The sequence below is a fragment of the Apis florea genome, unplaced genomic scaffold, assembly GCF_048593485.1.
Source record: "Apis florea isolate Af1SG1 unplaced genomic scaffold, ASM4859348v1 contig_2897_pilon, whole genome shotgun sequence".
NCBI lineage: Eukaryota > Metazoa > Arthropoda > Insecta > Hymenoptera > Apidae > Apis > Apis florea.
This window is the reverse complement of record NW_028256665.1, coordinates 1829729-1842902: the sequence shown is the minus strand read 5'-3', so window position 1 is coordinate 1842902 and position 13174 is coordinate 1829729. Positions and strand designations below refer to the sequence as shown.

Sequence of the window (13174 nt, the reverse complement as noted above, 5' to 3'; positions counted from 1 at the left end):
CTCTCTCTCTCTCCGGATGAAAAAAAAAAAAGAAACAAACGCGATTTTCGTTGCGCGTGCAGCGTTGTAAAAAGAAAGAGTCGAAATTCGAATTGCATTTGCAATTCGGATGGCGCGACCGATATTTATCTGGTTCGATATATATATATTATATTTTTCGACGCGGATATAAAACGAAAATACCGTTAAACCCACGAACGAAAACATCTGGTATCGCGTCTTGAATACGCTATCACCATACGTAATTTATCCCTCACCCATAATTTCGAGCAGCATTACGATTTATACGCGGCGTATCGTTTCACATATTAAAATCCCTGTGTTGTAAGAGGCCGGGCGAGAATTGGACGCGATATCGATAAAAATCAATGGAGATCGGATGAAAATCGGAATGGTGATAATAATTGGGAGGATTTTCGGTGTGGCGATGATCGAGAAAGGAGTATGCGGCAAACTGAAAAGATTCGCGAGCCGTCCATAAAATCAAGACGGTATATCGCGCGGTATATCCCTGATCAAAGGGAAACTTGGCAACCTGCCTGTGTACGTGTACCGCGGCGGAGAGCGGTTCAACGATTGCTGATTCGAAAGAAAACTGACTAGCGTCGGAAAACGGTTGCGAAAACCGTGGTGCGGTTATAATCGAATTCCTCGAATTTCTTTCTACGAATTTACGACAGAATAATTGGATCGATTGGTTCGACGAAAAATATAATAGCGAGGGTTTCGTTAATTTCACGAAAGACAATCGCAAACATCGTCTATCAAAGAATGTGTAAATTACCGTCACGTAACACGAGATATAAAAAGAAGAAAAAGAAAGATCACCGTGTCGGATGAGTCACACCTCGCGTTTTATTTTTGCATTGAAATTCTGTTTCGTAAGCGCGATAGTAAACGGTGAATAAAAATCGACCATCTTACGATCTCTTACGAGTAATAAAGTTTGAAACGTATAAAAGTTGGAAAGGTTTCTTTGCTCCAGCAACAACGGACGGTTAACCGTGCCGCGCACAATGAATTCTGTTGCGTAACCACGATATGAGGGAAAGTTGCGAGCGCGTGCGGTTCGCGTGCACTCTACGAGGTCCCTTTCCGTGACCATGTGCTCTTTAGGGGTCCACGGGTCAATATCCTCCTTTCATCTGTTTAGCCGCGTACAATTAAGCCCTGCGCGAATGTCCATCGATTGACCGAGATCCCGCGTAACGTTTCACGCTGTTGAGTCGACCAGCCTGTTCTTTGACCAAACTTGGATCGATTAAGCAGCCAATTTGCTTCCGTTCGTTCTAATCATTTGCCTCCCGCGTGCATCACCGGAGAATCACAATCTGCCCGCTCGTGTACCATCGATCCGTGTAATCGCCATCAATTTGAAATTTAATTTGCATCGATCGAAAATTCATACTCGTTTTAACGCACCGAATAAACGCGCGATAGAGTAATTCGTGTATTATGATCGTCGAATATTCATTCAAGAAGAAATTATACTTATAATAATTCCAACTCCCGCTTTCTCTCCGAGAATAATAATTCGTAAGAATAAATGATCGTTGAACGCGTTTACTTTTTCCTCTCTCGAAATGCAGCAACGCGTTGCTAAACACAAGTCTCCAACAATGGACACTTTTCCTTTTTTCTTTTTTCTTTGTCACCGTGCGACGATCTCTCTTCCTTCCAATGGAAGGGAGAGAGAGAGAGAGAGAGAGAGAGAGAGAGAGGGATAATATCAAGGTGATAAAATCGTCAACCGCGAACGTTGACCCACCCAACAGCAACACAGAGGTAACGCGTAATCATGAATCTCGATTTTCATTAATTATGCGTGGCTGCACACACGTCCGACACGGTATTTTCGTGGCAGCTTAACGGTCTGCCCGCTTTAGAAAACGCTCGATGCATGGATCTCGCCGTATGAAATACGACTCGCGTAGAGACGAGTTGAATCGCGCATATGCGATCGAGTGCACACCGATTCAAACAATACAAACTCGCGCAAACTATAAATACCTTTATTATGATGGTATCGCCAATCATCGTCCGGATAATGTATTTTAATACATTACGTTTATTTGAGGGAGGCGCGCCCAGTTGTACGAGTCATTTCAATTGATGACGAAATTATCGCGTCAAAATATCGCGGCAACTTAATTAATTCGATCGAAACGAGTTGGAGGGATTCAAACGGCAAACGATATTTAGCGGCGAACCTGTTACAATTAAATTTCTATCCTATCTGTCCAACTTTGACACCCATTCGAAATCTGTGTATTATAAATAATCCGGGAGGAAAAATTCTAAATATCGCGTTTCACGAGAAAAGAGAGAAAGAAAGAAAGAAAGAAAGAAAGAAAGAAGAAGCATAGCGTAGAAAAACCCATAATCCTCGCGTTTTAATTACGCACGTCCAATGTGCGCTCCCTGTCGAGGGGTTAAGAGGAAAGCAAGAGCGATCAGAAGGTAAGAGAGACTGGCTTGGTCGTAATTTGAGGACTTTAGACAGCGAAGGAGGGCCGAAAATAGGCACCGAAACCTGTTCCGGAGAGAACCTGTTGGTCGTCATAGGCGTGTACACACACACACACACACACACACACACACACACACACACACTATATTCTACTCGCAGCTACGTCGCTCGTGCTTGTGTGGGTACGAATGGAGAACGCACCTGCCACGTAACTTTTCTTCACGGGACGTTTCACCTTCTTTCCACCGCATCCAAATGACTCTCGGCCCTCCCCGTACAATTTTGACCGTTGGTCTTTACGACCGCTTTGACCCTTGGATCCCCTCCAACACCAACCGCCTTCGGCCCGCACGAGTCCTTTGTTTAATTCGGCCGAAGGGAGAGAAGAGATTCGTCCAAGGAGAGAAACCGTGTCAACGACCGTGGTAGGTAGTTGGAGGAGTAGTAGGTCGTGCTACTCCTCCAACCACGTACTGTGACGAAAACGTTACGCGCTTGATTCGCCATATGCAAATAAAACGCAACGTGATCGTTGGAAACGATCTGTGATCCATTATATGCGAGCAAACGAGTTATATAATTTAAAAGTTTGCGTTTAAATATCGGTAAATTAAGCTCGTTCGAGGATTTTCGGTTAAACCGTGGAAATAATTGTCGTGATTGTAATTAAGCGAGGTGAGTGTTTAACGACTTGCTCTCTTACGACGAACGTAATATACTTAAGCCCGGATTCCGCGAACGATGAATCATTTTACTTTACCGAAGCAAATGGAAAACTCATCAGAAGGCAGATCTTTCGTTATTTGCTATCATCTGTTGACGAACGAATTACGAAAATTCTACAAGTGTCTGCTGCTTCCATCGTTCCATCTTATAGATTTGTTTATTCAAATTTTGATGTAGGCGCGTGTGTCGTCTCGAGATAGAGAATTATACACCTTCGAAGATAAAAATATTTGTAGAAATCTACTACGAGGATCAAAGAATAACTCTCGTAAAGATAGTTTATCGTTTCCCCGGTTAGAAACCCCGTTCGAAAATAGAGGAGGGGAATGAAATATCCGTGGAAAATAAAAAAAATCAAATAACAGGAGGATTTCTGTCTGTACGTCAGAAATTGCACACGTCATAAGCGTAAAAGAATGTACGGTACGTGGAGTCTCTCTAGTTTCATCAGGAGCGTAGCAATTAGGTCGTCATTTATTCTACTACCAACGACATACCCTACGTTCTTCTGCAATAAATTTTGCCACGTAATAACATACCGCATCGTTATACGCGTATAATATTAAATTAAACCGGCAAATTCTCCGTTATCGTGCGATAGATTAGATGCGAACACTCTGATCTCAATTTTTTTCTCTCTCTTTCACGTGTCCCTTTACCAATTATCGGTGCATCGATAAATAATCGTATTTTTTTCCGAAACGAGATAAAATATTTTTTGAAATTTATCGGTATAATCTTTACAATCATTACATTATTATAACGTATTCGAACGTTAAATTTTAATAAATAACAATCCGTAGATCCGTTCAATTTGAAGATCGATCGTCTGGATCTTCTTCCCCGTACTCGTAGTAATTTCATCCGAATTGTCCGGAGGATTGATAGGGGTCTTTGACCGTAGGTTGTTAACTATTTCCATTATATTGGTATGCGTGGGCTACGAAACTGGATTATCTGAACCCTCTTCTGCACAGAGTTATAGTTCCGCGCGAACGTGCCGTATTTAAAAGACAAATGCTGAAGACCTTATCCTTGGACCGATGACTCGAGTCCATCGATCAACGTTGACTCACCGAATCGGGATTCATTCTTCTCGCGAGATATGATCGTAACAACAATCGCGTGGACGAAACAATTTGCAATCCGATTATGCATTATTAACGCGAAATCAATACGGCATTGGAATACGGAAGAATCTAATTTTCCGAGAATAAAAATATTATATTCTATAAAAAAAAAAATCTTAATTGTAATAAAATTAGTGTGCAGGATTGCGTTTACGAGCGAGGAAACTATCTTTAGCATTTTCAATTACGTCATTTGCATCGACCTTTCTTTACAGCTCAAGGTAAGCACGAGTTAAGTTCGAGTCGTACAGAGGGAAAGGTATTTCGTGTAAATGTGACCTTAAACTTTCCGTGTATACGAGGCGTATCCCTCGACGTGTACCACGATACCATGCACGTGGCCAAGATTGTAATTCAACGATCGTAATTTCCACCCTGACTTATCACGCATCGGTTAATTTTCGATCATTTTTTGCTCTAGAGTGCGATAAATTGGAACACCTTTTCCCCTGATCAAGACACGTCCTCGTCATCGTCGTGATGACCGGGATTTATTAAACGAAATAGTTTGCCACGCGAAACTTTCATACCGTGTTTCCTCCTCTTGCCGGTAATAAACTTTATAGAGAGTAATTATGATATAACAGTGCATTAATTAGTATAAGAGTTTCACCACGCTCCTCCCCTTTCTTCCCGGTTTTATTACCTTTATTGACTAACTGATTTAATTTCAAGCTTCAAATCTATACAAAAGTTGGTATAACAAAGAAAGAAAAAAAGTAGAGAAGAAAGGAAAGTAACGCGGAGATAATAATGTTATTCAATGAAATTATTCATGAGCGTTAAGTACATCGCAAGTAATCATAACGATATCCTTGAATTATATAAGCAAGAACTATTGAGAGAACTCGAGCAATAAGCAGCCACTCTACTCTCTATTCGAGTCGTTCTGTTACGATGAACAACAAAAGCTGGTGTTGCTTGATACCGAGCGTTATTCATAACCCTAGATCGATAAATACCAAACGCTAGGTCGCGTTTTATATCCACTTCGATGGAAAGTATCCGTTTCGTTTTACTTTATACCGACATCGAGAAAAATAATATAGGTAACCGCGGGAAAAAATAGACGGGGACAGTCTGCTTTGCATGGTAATCGAATTCAAACAAGATACCATCCGACCATTATAAAATTTATAAACCATCGAGGGAAAATATCCTGACCCTGGAACGTCTAACTGGGGTAACCAACTTTTTTGTTGCCAACAAAAATTACGATTGAAAAACTTATCTTGAAATCCCCTTTGTTAATAAGTTATCTCGCGATAAATGTTTTGAAATCAATTTCAATAGTTTCGATAATATTTCATGTTGCAATGATATCCAGAAGTATACTGAAAAAAATGTATGTATATCTTTAATGAAAACGCTAAAAAAAAGTTATCGACGATATTTTTAATACGAATATTTTATTTCTAGTAATTGTCCATCGATCCGAGTTGAGTAACGAACGAAACGTGTAAAGTAAATAGCAACGAACGCCAAGGTTACGAAATTGAGAAAAAGCATCGAAGCGATTCGTGAATCACAATGGAGAAAAATACAAAAAACGTAGAAAAAATATCTATTATGTAAAACACCGTACCATTGTTCCTGATTATACGGATGAAAATAATGGAAAACGTATTTTACGATTAATAATAGAAATATTGAAATAGATTAGGAAGTCGATATATATTATTATTACAAAGATTACGAATGTGTAAAGTGAAACATTGTCGATGATAAACATCCCATTATCGCGATATAATAATTCACACGAAACGTTTCTTCGTCAGATATGTGTACAATAATTTCTTGGAATCTTCTATTTCCTAATCTTTCCCCTCTATTCCTAAATAAAGCATCTACGTCGTATCTATTTTGGAAAGTAATTCGAAGATATGTTATCAGTTATAAATGCCGAAATTACGGGTAAGACGACAGTGTTGTTTCTTTTTAACCCTTTTAGAAAGAAATCACGATAATTTTCGATTCTCCAAACTATATATTTCGATAGTCAATAGTTCGATAATATTTTCATTCACATTTACTTTACTATTAATAGGATCGTGATCCCGGTGACCATCGTTTAACCTTAACAATGATTATTACGAATTACCATGCCGGTCAATTAGATCGACCGAAGCTAACGAATACGCTTTTGTAATTTTCTCAATAATAATTCACTATTAGGTTATAATTCGTTTAATCACCGCATCGCGACGAAACCAAATCATATGTCTTGGTAACTGAATAAATCAAATATGATTTCAACAAAGATCGATTACGTTGATTAATAAAAGTCTCGTGAACGTTATACAATATCGAACTATTGATTCGTCGTAATATTTAACCATCGATTATTAAGGCGTTTTCCTTACATTAAATTTTGAAAGTCGGTGGATTTCCTACATTTTATCGTGGCATCGACGTAGAAATTACTCATCGTATTTTCACGATAGTTTTCACGTGAACAAGTGATAGTTTTTACAAGAACTATTTTTGTCTTTTGCACGCCATTTCAATAACGCGAGAATTCGAACCGTTCGATAGATCGATTATTGCAAAGTATGGTCGCAAGAATCGCGCGATGTTGCCACGAAAAAAAAAACCGTTACACGTACGTCACTGATTTCGTTACGATGAACGAGAGATATGTATAATTACAATCAAATTACGCCGAACGATAATAATACGATAAAAATAAAGTACATATTTGTTGTTTTGTCGCACCTTTAACTGCCGTCGAACACAACAGGCCGATGAGGCAGACCCAGGCAAGCGTCATCTTGAAGTTGCTCGTTGATTCCATGCACATCACAAAAAAAAGCACTGTCTAACTTCCTTGTTGAAAAACGAACTGCCCGATAATTCAAACAGCGCGTTCTAACCGGACGGAGCACAAAACTTAGCAACGAAACTGACGCAAGCGTGATTAATATGAACCACGAGGATAAAATGAGGTAACGAACGAGAGACGTGCGACGTCAATTCGAATATAAGTGCCCGACTCGACGCGAGTGCCAACCAGATAGCTCGACGCGCGAAGACCGTCTGCCGCGCGCTTTGCTTTCGGCCCACTTCGTGAGACATCGGCAGAAGCCGAGATCGCCCGAACGCCCCGATCCCCCGATAGCGCCGTTTGATATCGTCCACCGTTGTACCTACTTTCGTACTTTCGTGCCTAACCTACGTACACACGCACTTTACCGTATGTCTGATATTATGTGTTTATTTTGTATACACGTTCGCATCGACGATTCTCTACCTGGAGAATGGATTTACAGGAATGTACGTCATCCTCTTTTTTCTTTTATTCCAATTTTTCAACGATTTCGATCTTGACGTTGATTCATGTAGTTCAAGAATGAGATCTGTCATTTTATTGCAATTAGTGAATATTAATGTACATTTATACTTTTTTCGACATCAATTTTTTGTTAGTGAGTGAATTTTATTACTGAGTGTAAAAATCATTTTTAGATGAAAAAATTAGAAATTATCTTTTAATTGTGTAAATACAGGTTATGTGTTTTTGTATGCTTCAATTAAATATTCCTTCGAACGAAAATGAATTAATATAACGAAACGTTCTATCGAATGTGAAAATAATAACCTAAAAGTGATTGATTTGGTACATGGTTTGTGAAAAGTGGAGTGTCTTAAAATTTTTTATCTTGGAATATATTCAAAAATTAATTTTTCCGAATCTCTTGTCTAATTTTCGTCTTATATTTATCTTATTATTTAATATAACGAAACATGCTGAATTTATCTCCATATTTAGTGTCTATCTTCGAGACGACAAGTATATAGCGATATGATCGATATATCGAAAGTTGATTTTTGACAAGAGAGAGAGCAAATATTTGAATATTCGAGTAGCAAGTAGAAATAAGTCTTTCGTAGATGTATATCTACTATGGCACGCTTAAAGTTGTTTCTCGATACATCATGTCACACTTTCCGTGATCTTTTCTATACATTGTGTATTTGGTATTAAAGATATAAAGGAAAAGTTGAACATATGTGTTTACGATACTATAAGGAATATAGAGGTGAGTATATTAATTCGATCTTAACCTCATTCGGTTTGATTGCATGATAGGTTACTGTGAAAGTTTTATTAATAAATTAGATAGCCATAATATTATATCGTAAAACATGATCGTATATCCGATAAAAATTGGAAAAAGAAATTTGAAATATTTATCTCTACTTATAAACAGGTTTTTGTTTCAGTAAAAATTTCACGTTCAAGAATTATTAACCCTGATTAAAACAAAAACCTAAGAAATCGTTTCACGGTCTAGAGGTTACACGTCGAGGAAGAAATTACCAATAAAGACCCGAAGGAAAGGAATGAAAGATATATCAGAATAGGTGCGGCTATGCACACAGTATATTGCAATATCGATATAAGGAATATCCTAATTATTAATATTTTCTATTCAAATATACAAATTATACGTTTGTAAAAGATAAATCTATAAAATATGTTAAACAAAAATCGACTATAGAAATTGATTTATGGTTTACAGGATTTATGTTTAAAAAAAAAATTATCACGATATGAAAGTAAAGAAAAGAAACTAAACCTATGTCAAGATAGGAAGGATCGTACACAGGTATAATGATATTGTGAAACGACCGACACGGTTAGACCAGATGCAACTACAAAGCGTGCAAGTGTATCGCCATGTGCATTATGACAATGCTTTCCTATCGATGTTTACTCGACGATAACGTTGCTGGGTCTTACGAATGCGATTCTACACGATGGTGTACGTGACCGATATGTCGAAGGCGTGCCGTCTGGGACCGCAGAAGCTGCAACGGCATATACTAAGAAGACGTACACTAAGAACCACAGTTCCGGAATTTATCAGGTAAGATAGTACCCACTTCCAGCAGACTCGATGCATGTTATGTGGATGAGAATACAAGCTCTAGGGAGCGTATGCTCTTAACTGGTGCGCTTAAAACTTTTACGTTCTTTTTACAATGAGTTTTTAGCACGAAATGTAAATTCATTTCCTTTTTTCTTAAAGTTCCAGTCCTCGAGATAGATAGCAATTTTAAAGTTTCGTAGTATGTATACATGGGAACATGGAGAAATTTTCACTCGAAATCTCATTTCGAATTCCATTAATTTTTTTTTTTTTTTTTTTTTTTTTTCTATCTTGAAATCTAATTCTCGTCTCGAGAAATCGTTACGATCGATGTTCAAACAATATTAATAGGAATTATTGATGATAATTCGGTCAGACAAACCGGTAAACCGTTACAAACCGTTATGCACAAACTTTTCACGTTTGTTTCTTTGTCGAAACGGCAAATTAGGTTTATCGTACGGACGAATTATAACAAACGGTGATCACGGTAACGTTAACATTATCGTTAAAGTAGTTATGGATAGTAAGATCTTTAAAGCGAAGTTCTAGTTTGCGGTCAAGCAATCTCCATACCAGACCACCGTTTCTGTATCACGATAGAGGAACACTTCTATGGATTCAGCTAATCGAGTTGGCAACTATTGTGTAAGCACACACGTACACATAATCATGTTACCGGCAGGCAGTCGAACCCGTGTCGTCGTCCAAAACGACTATATGACTAGTAAAATGCTATAGCATTTTTATTACACCTATTACATACTATGATGTAAGTATGATGTATACGAGATTCATGCAAGTATAGTCTGATAAACACCCTGAAAACAAATATTTGCCTCGAGCCTATGATTTTAAAACGACACGATACACAAATTTTTTTTATTGTAACATTATTTTAAAATACTTTAAAATTGAATTGAATGCATTAAATGTTAGTGGGAAAAACTCTTGACTAGAGATCTAAATTACATCACTATAATAATCACTATAGCGATATTCATTCGTCACGATGAATACGGTGAATTAAGATTTGGACTCACTAATTTTCTCTTTGATTAATCACCGGTAGCTACTGGTCGCAAAAATATGGACTAAGAAACGAGCATGGAATATCTCGGTATATATACTTCATCATAAGCATATTGACTAATGAAAAATTATATATTGAAAAATTCTAGATTATTACTTGTTCGCGTATACATATCCGACGCTTTATATTTACGTATACATTCTGTGAAATGTATTTTTTTCATTTTAATATCGAACTCGTTATTATCGTAATAAATCTTTCAGATACAATTAATAGAGATTCACGTCATACAAATGCTTAGCCATTGCTTTGATACGGTAACGGAATCCTTTCAATTTAACCAAACGTGTAGATCGATATATATATTTGATAGGAAAGCTGCTTTTGATGTAAATACATTTGATGTACGTTTACAGGAATCTGATGGGCTTATTATATCGTGGAATAATTTTCACTTAATTGCATAGTAGTTAGTTGACAGTTTGATTAGAATTAGTTACGATCTTAATGGCCAACGTTGTAAAATGAAACGACGTTAGAAAATGAATCAACACTGATTATTATTGCTCCATTATTGACCGATCAAATTTAGTTATTAGCCCATAACTCTTTTAACCGTAAATATTTTTCGGTATATCGACTTTTGGTAGACCATCGTGAAGTTTCCTCGATGGGAAGCGTAAAAGCTTAAAAATTATGTGTTTCGAGGCGCTGACAATTTTACTGGCGCGTTTTAAAAGTTGCGTGCACACATAGATACCTGTATATACGTGTATATCGGTCTTAAAAAGTTATTGGGGCGAGGATTACGGGTATAAAAAAAGTTGAGGGCAAATACTTTACTCTTCAATATAGGCATTCTCTCATACAGGCGTACGTAGGTTGCAAAATACTCGGTCTTTCAGCAACGAAGTTGCGTTTTTTATACTGTATCTTCTTCGTGAAAAACGTCTTGCGCCTCTTAAGTTAGTTCAGTGAACATTGAAGAGCGCAAAGCCAGACTCTTACCATCTAATAGGTATATTACCCGAGAACTTAGTTCTAATGAGAATATGTATGGGATGCTATTAAGAATATTAGCATTTATCACCACGCTACGAGCGGGAGCAAAAATAGGTTAACTGTTTCCAGGTTGTTTTGTTAACTGGATTATTATTATTATTATGTTCTTTATGCGGTAAGAAATTTCGAAATCGTGGTTAATATTGTTTCTGCAACTTCAACATTTCTTATTTTGCAAACGGGAGAAATTTACAAGTGGAATTAAAATTTTGTTGAAAATAGATGCATATCGAGAAGTTAAAGCTGAACGATATATTTTTCTATTCTTTTTTTTTTTTTTTTTATTCTTTACAGAGAAAAGGATTGGTTGGTAAAAATTTCAAAAAAACTTTTCGTAACTATAAAGTTTAACGCGTATCAGCTACATCGGTAACGACCGAATAATGGTGAAACGTGTGGATCGATAAAAATCGGGCTACTCCGCTGCAATGCTAAATGCACAGGTATCACTGGCTTAAATTCGTATTACAACACTTCTATCGCGATTTAATTTAAACCAAATTAAATATCGGATACACATGAATTACAAACGTACATTAATGCGTATTCGCTTTAAATGTTCGTTCGGACATTTTAATCCCGTTTCCACGTTCTTAATTTAATTCTCTGCTCGTTGAATTGATATCTTGGTAATGACATTGTTTTTCGAGTTAGTCAACGAGAATATTCATCGGTTGACGCGCGTATCAATGCATCATTGATCACCGATTATTGAAATGATTCTTATTGAAACATCAGTTATTCAGATCATTCCTTCATGCTTGAGCGGCGCCAAATTAACCGTTGATCTACCAGGGATTTATAATAAGTTCCGTTTTGCAATCATATCAGTATTTATATATATATATAAATATGAAAAAACGTTTAACATTGCAACGAATATTTCCTTGGCGTATATATAAATCGTGGATTATTACTCTCTGAATCAATGTTGTCGGATGTAGATATTAAAATATAGATATATATATTTCTTCGAACTCGGAGCCTCAGTTTCCTACAGATTGAACGTTCCAATATTCGTCAGAAATTGAATACATAGGGAGAAAGTAAGCAATATAATTCAAGAATTTCGTGACTAACGTGTTACGATAACGTTCTCTTTTTTTTTTGTTGTTGTTTTCATCGTTCGTGGACGTTCAATTCTCTTCCCCGTTTTTCTTTTCCCGAATATTCATCGAACATTTAAATTTTAATAGATTTTACACGAAATCGGCCGTTCCCGCCCGATCGAAATTAGGAAAACCTAATTAGATCGCGTGTCGGTATTAAATTAAACCTATAAATCATGGAAGAATCGATCCAACCGTTCGTGTATAATCTCCAATGATTAAGAACCCCGGCTATACACAGCTATTATTAGGGGATTTCCACGCTCGCTCCGCATAACGTTGACCCGTTTATTGTCTTTAAACCAACGATCAAATAAACCATAACAAATCTTTCGATATTACGGATCGATCGATTTCTCCACTACCTGTTACAGAGGGAATTTCACCTGAAATTTGTTTGAATAACGTATAAATCGATAAATTAGAATTAAGCGAGGCGAGCAAGTTAAGAAAATACAGGGTTATGGAAATTGGGTCGAGGGTGACGATGTTTCATCGGATGAATACGATTTATACATATACGGGAGCTCGCAAAACCGTTAATTATTTCTAACTAGTTAGCCCGGGGGATGGCATGGTTGATTGACGCGACCACAGACACTGAATTAGAGTTCTCGGTGAACGCCGACCACTGGGCGGAAATTGAATTTCGATGACAAGCGCAAAATATTAATAGGCAACACGCCGATGTGTCGTTACGTAATATCCGAGTACTTGGACGTGGTTCCCTGTAGTGATAGAAATTGGGCGCAATTGTGGAATAATTGTGC

The 13174-nt window shown here is 37.3% G+C and overlaps 1 protein-coding gene and 2 long non-coding RNA genes across 6 annotated transcripts in view; 1 reads left to right on the top strand and 2 right to left on the bottom strand.

The window, feature by feature from the left end:
- Fas3 (fasciclin 3) overlaps positions 1 to 7364 on the bottom strand; it is a 295864-nt gene extending 288500 nt beyond the window's left edge. For all 3 annotated transcript variants that reach the window (XM_086907525.1, XM_086907526.1, XM_086907527.1), the window contains exon 1: positions 7042 to 7364. In XM_086907525.1, the coding sequence (XP_086763651.1) occupies positions 7042 to 7126 (85 nt within the window). In that variant the 5' untranslated portion in view covers positions 7127 to 7364. The remainder of the gene's footprint in view (positions 1 to 7041) is intronic.
- Positions 7365 to 7480: 116 nt separating this feature from the next.
- LOC105736566 (uncharacterized) overlaps positions 7481 to 13174 on the top strand; it is a 63207-nt gene continuing 57513 nt past the window's right edge. The window contains exons 1-3 of one of the 2 annotated variants that reach the window (XR_004225598.2): positions 7481 to 7599; positions 8551 to 8691; positions 8850 to 9197. This is a non-coding gene — a long non-coding RNA (uncharacterized LOC105736566). Of the gene's footprint in view, positions 7600 to 7623; positions 8367 to 8550; positions 8692 to 8849; positions 9198 to 13174 lie in introns of those variants that run through there. The other variant, XR_004225600.2, reaches the window with a different exon arrangement.
- On the bottom strand, positions 10346 to 11562 carry LOC147657713 (uncharacterized). Its single transcript, XR_015291958.1, has 2 exons — positions 11077 to 11562; positions 10346 to 10993 (listed from the first exon to the last, which is right to left on the bottom strand). It is a non-coding gene; the product is annotated as an uncharacterized LOC147657713 (long non-coding RNA).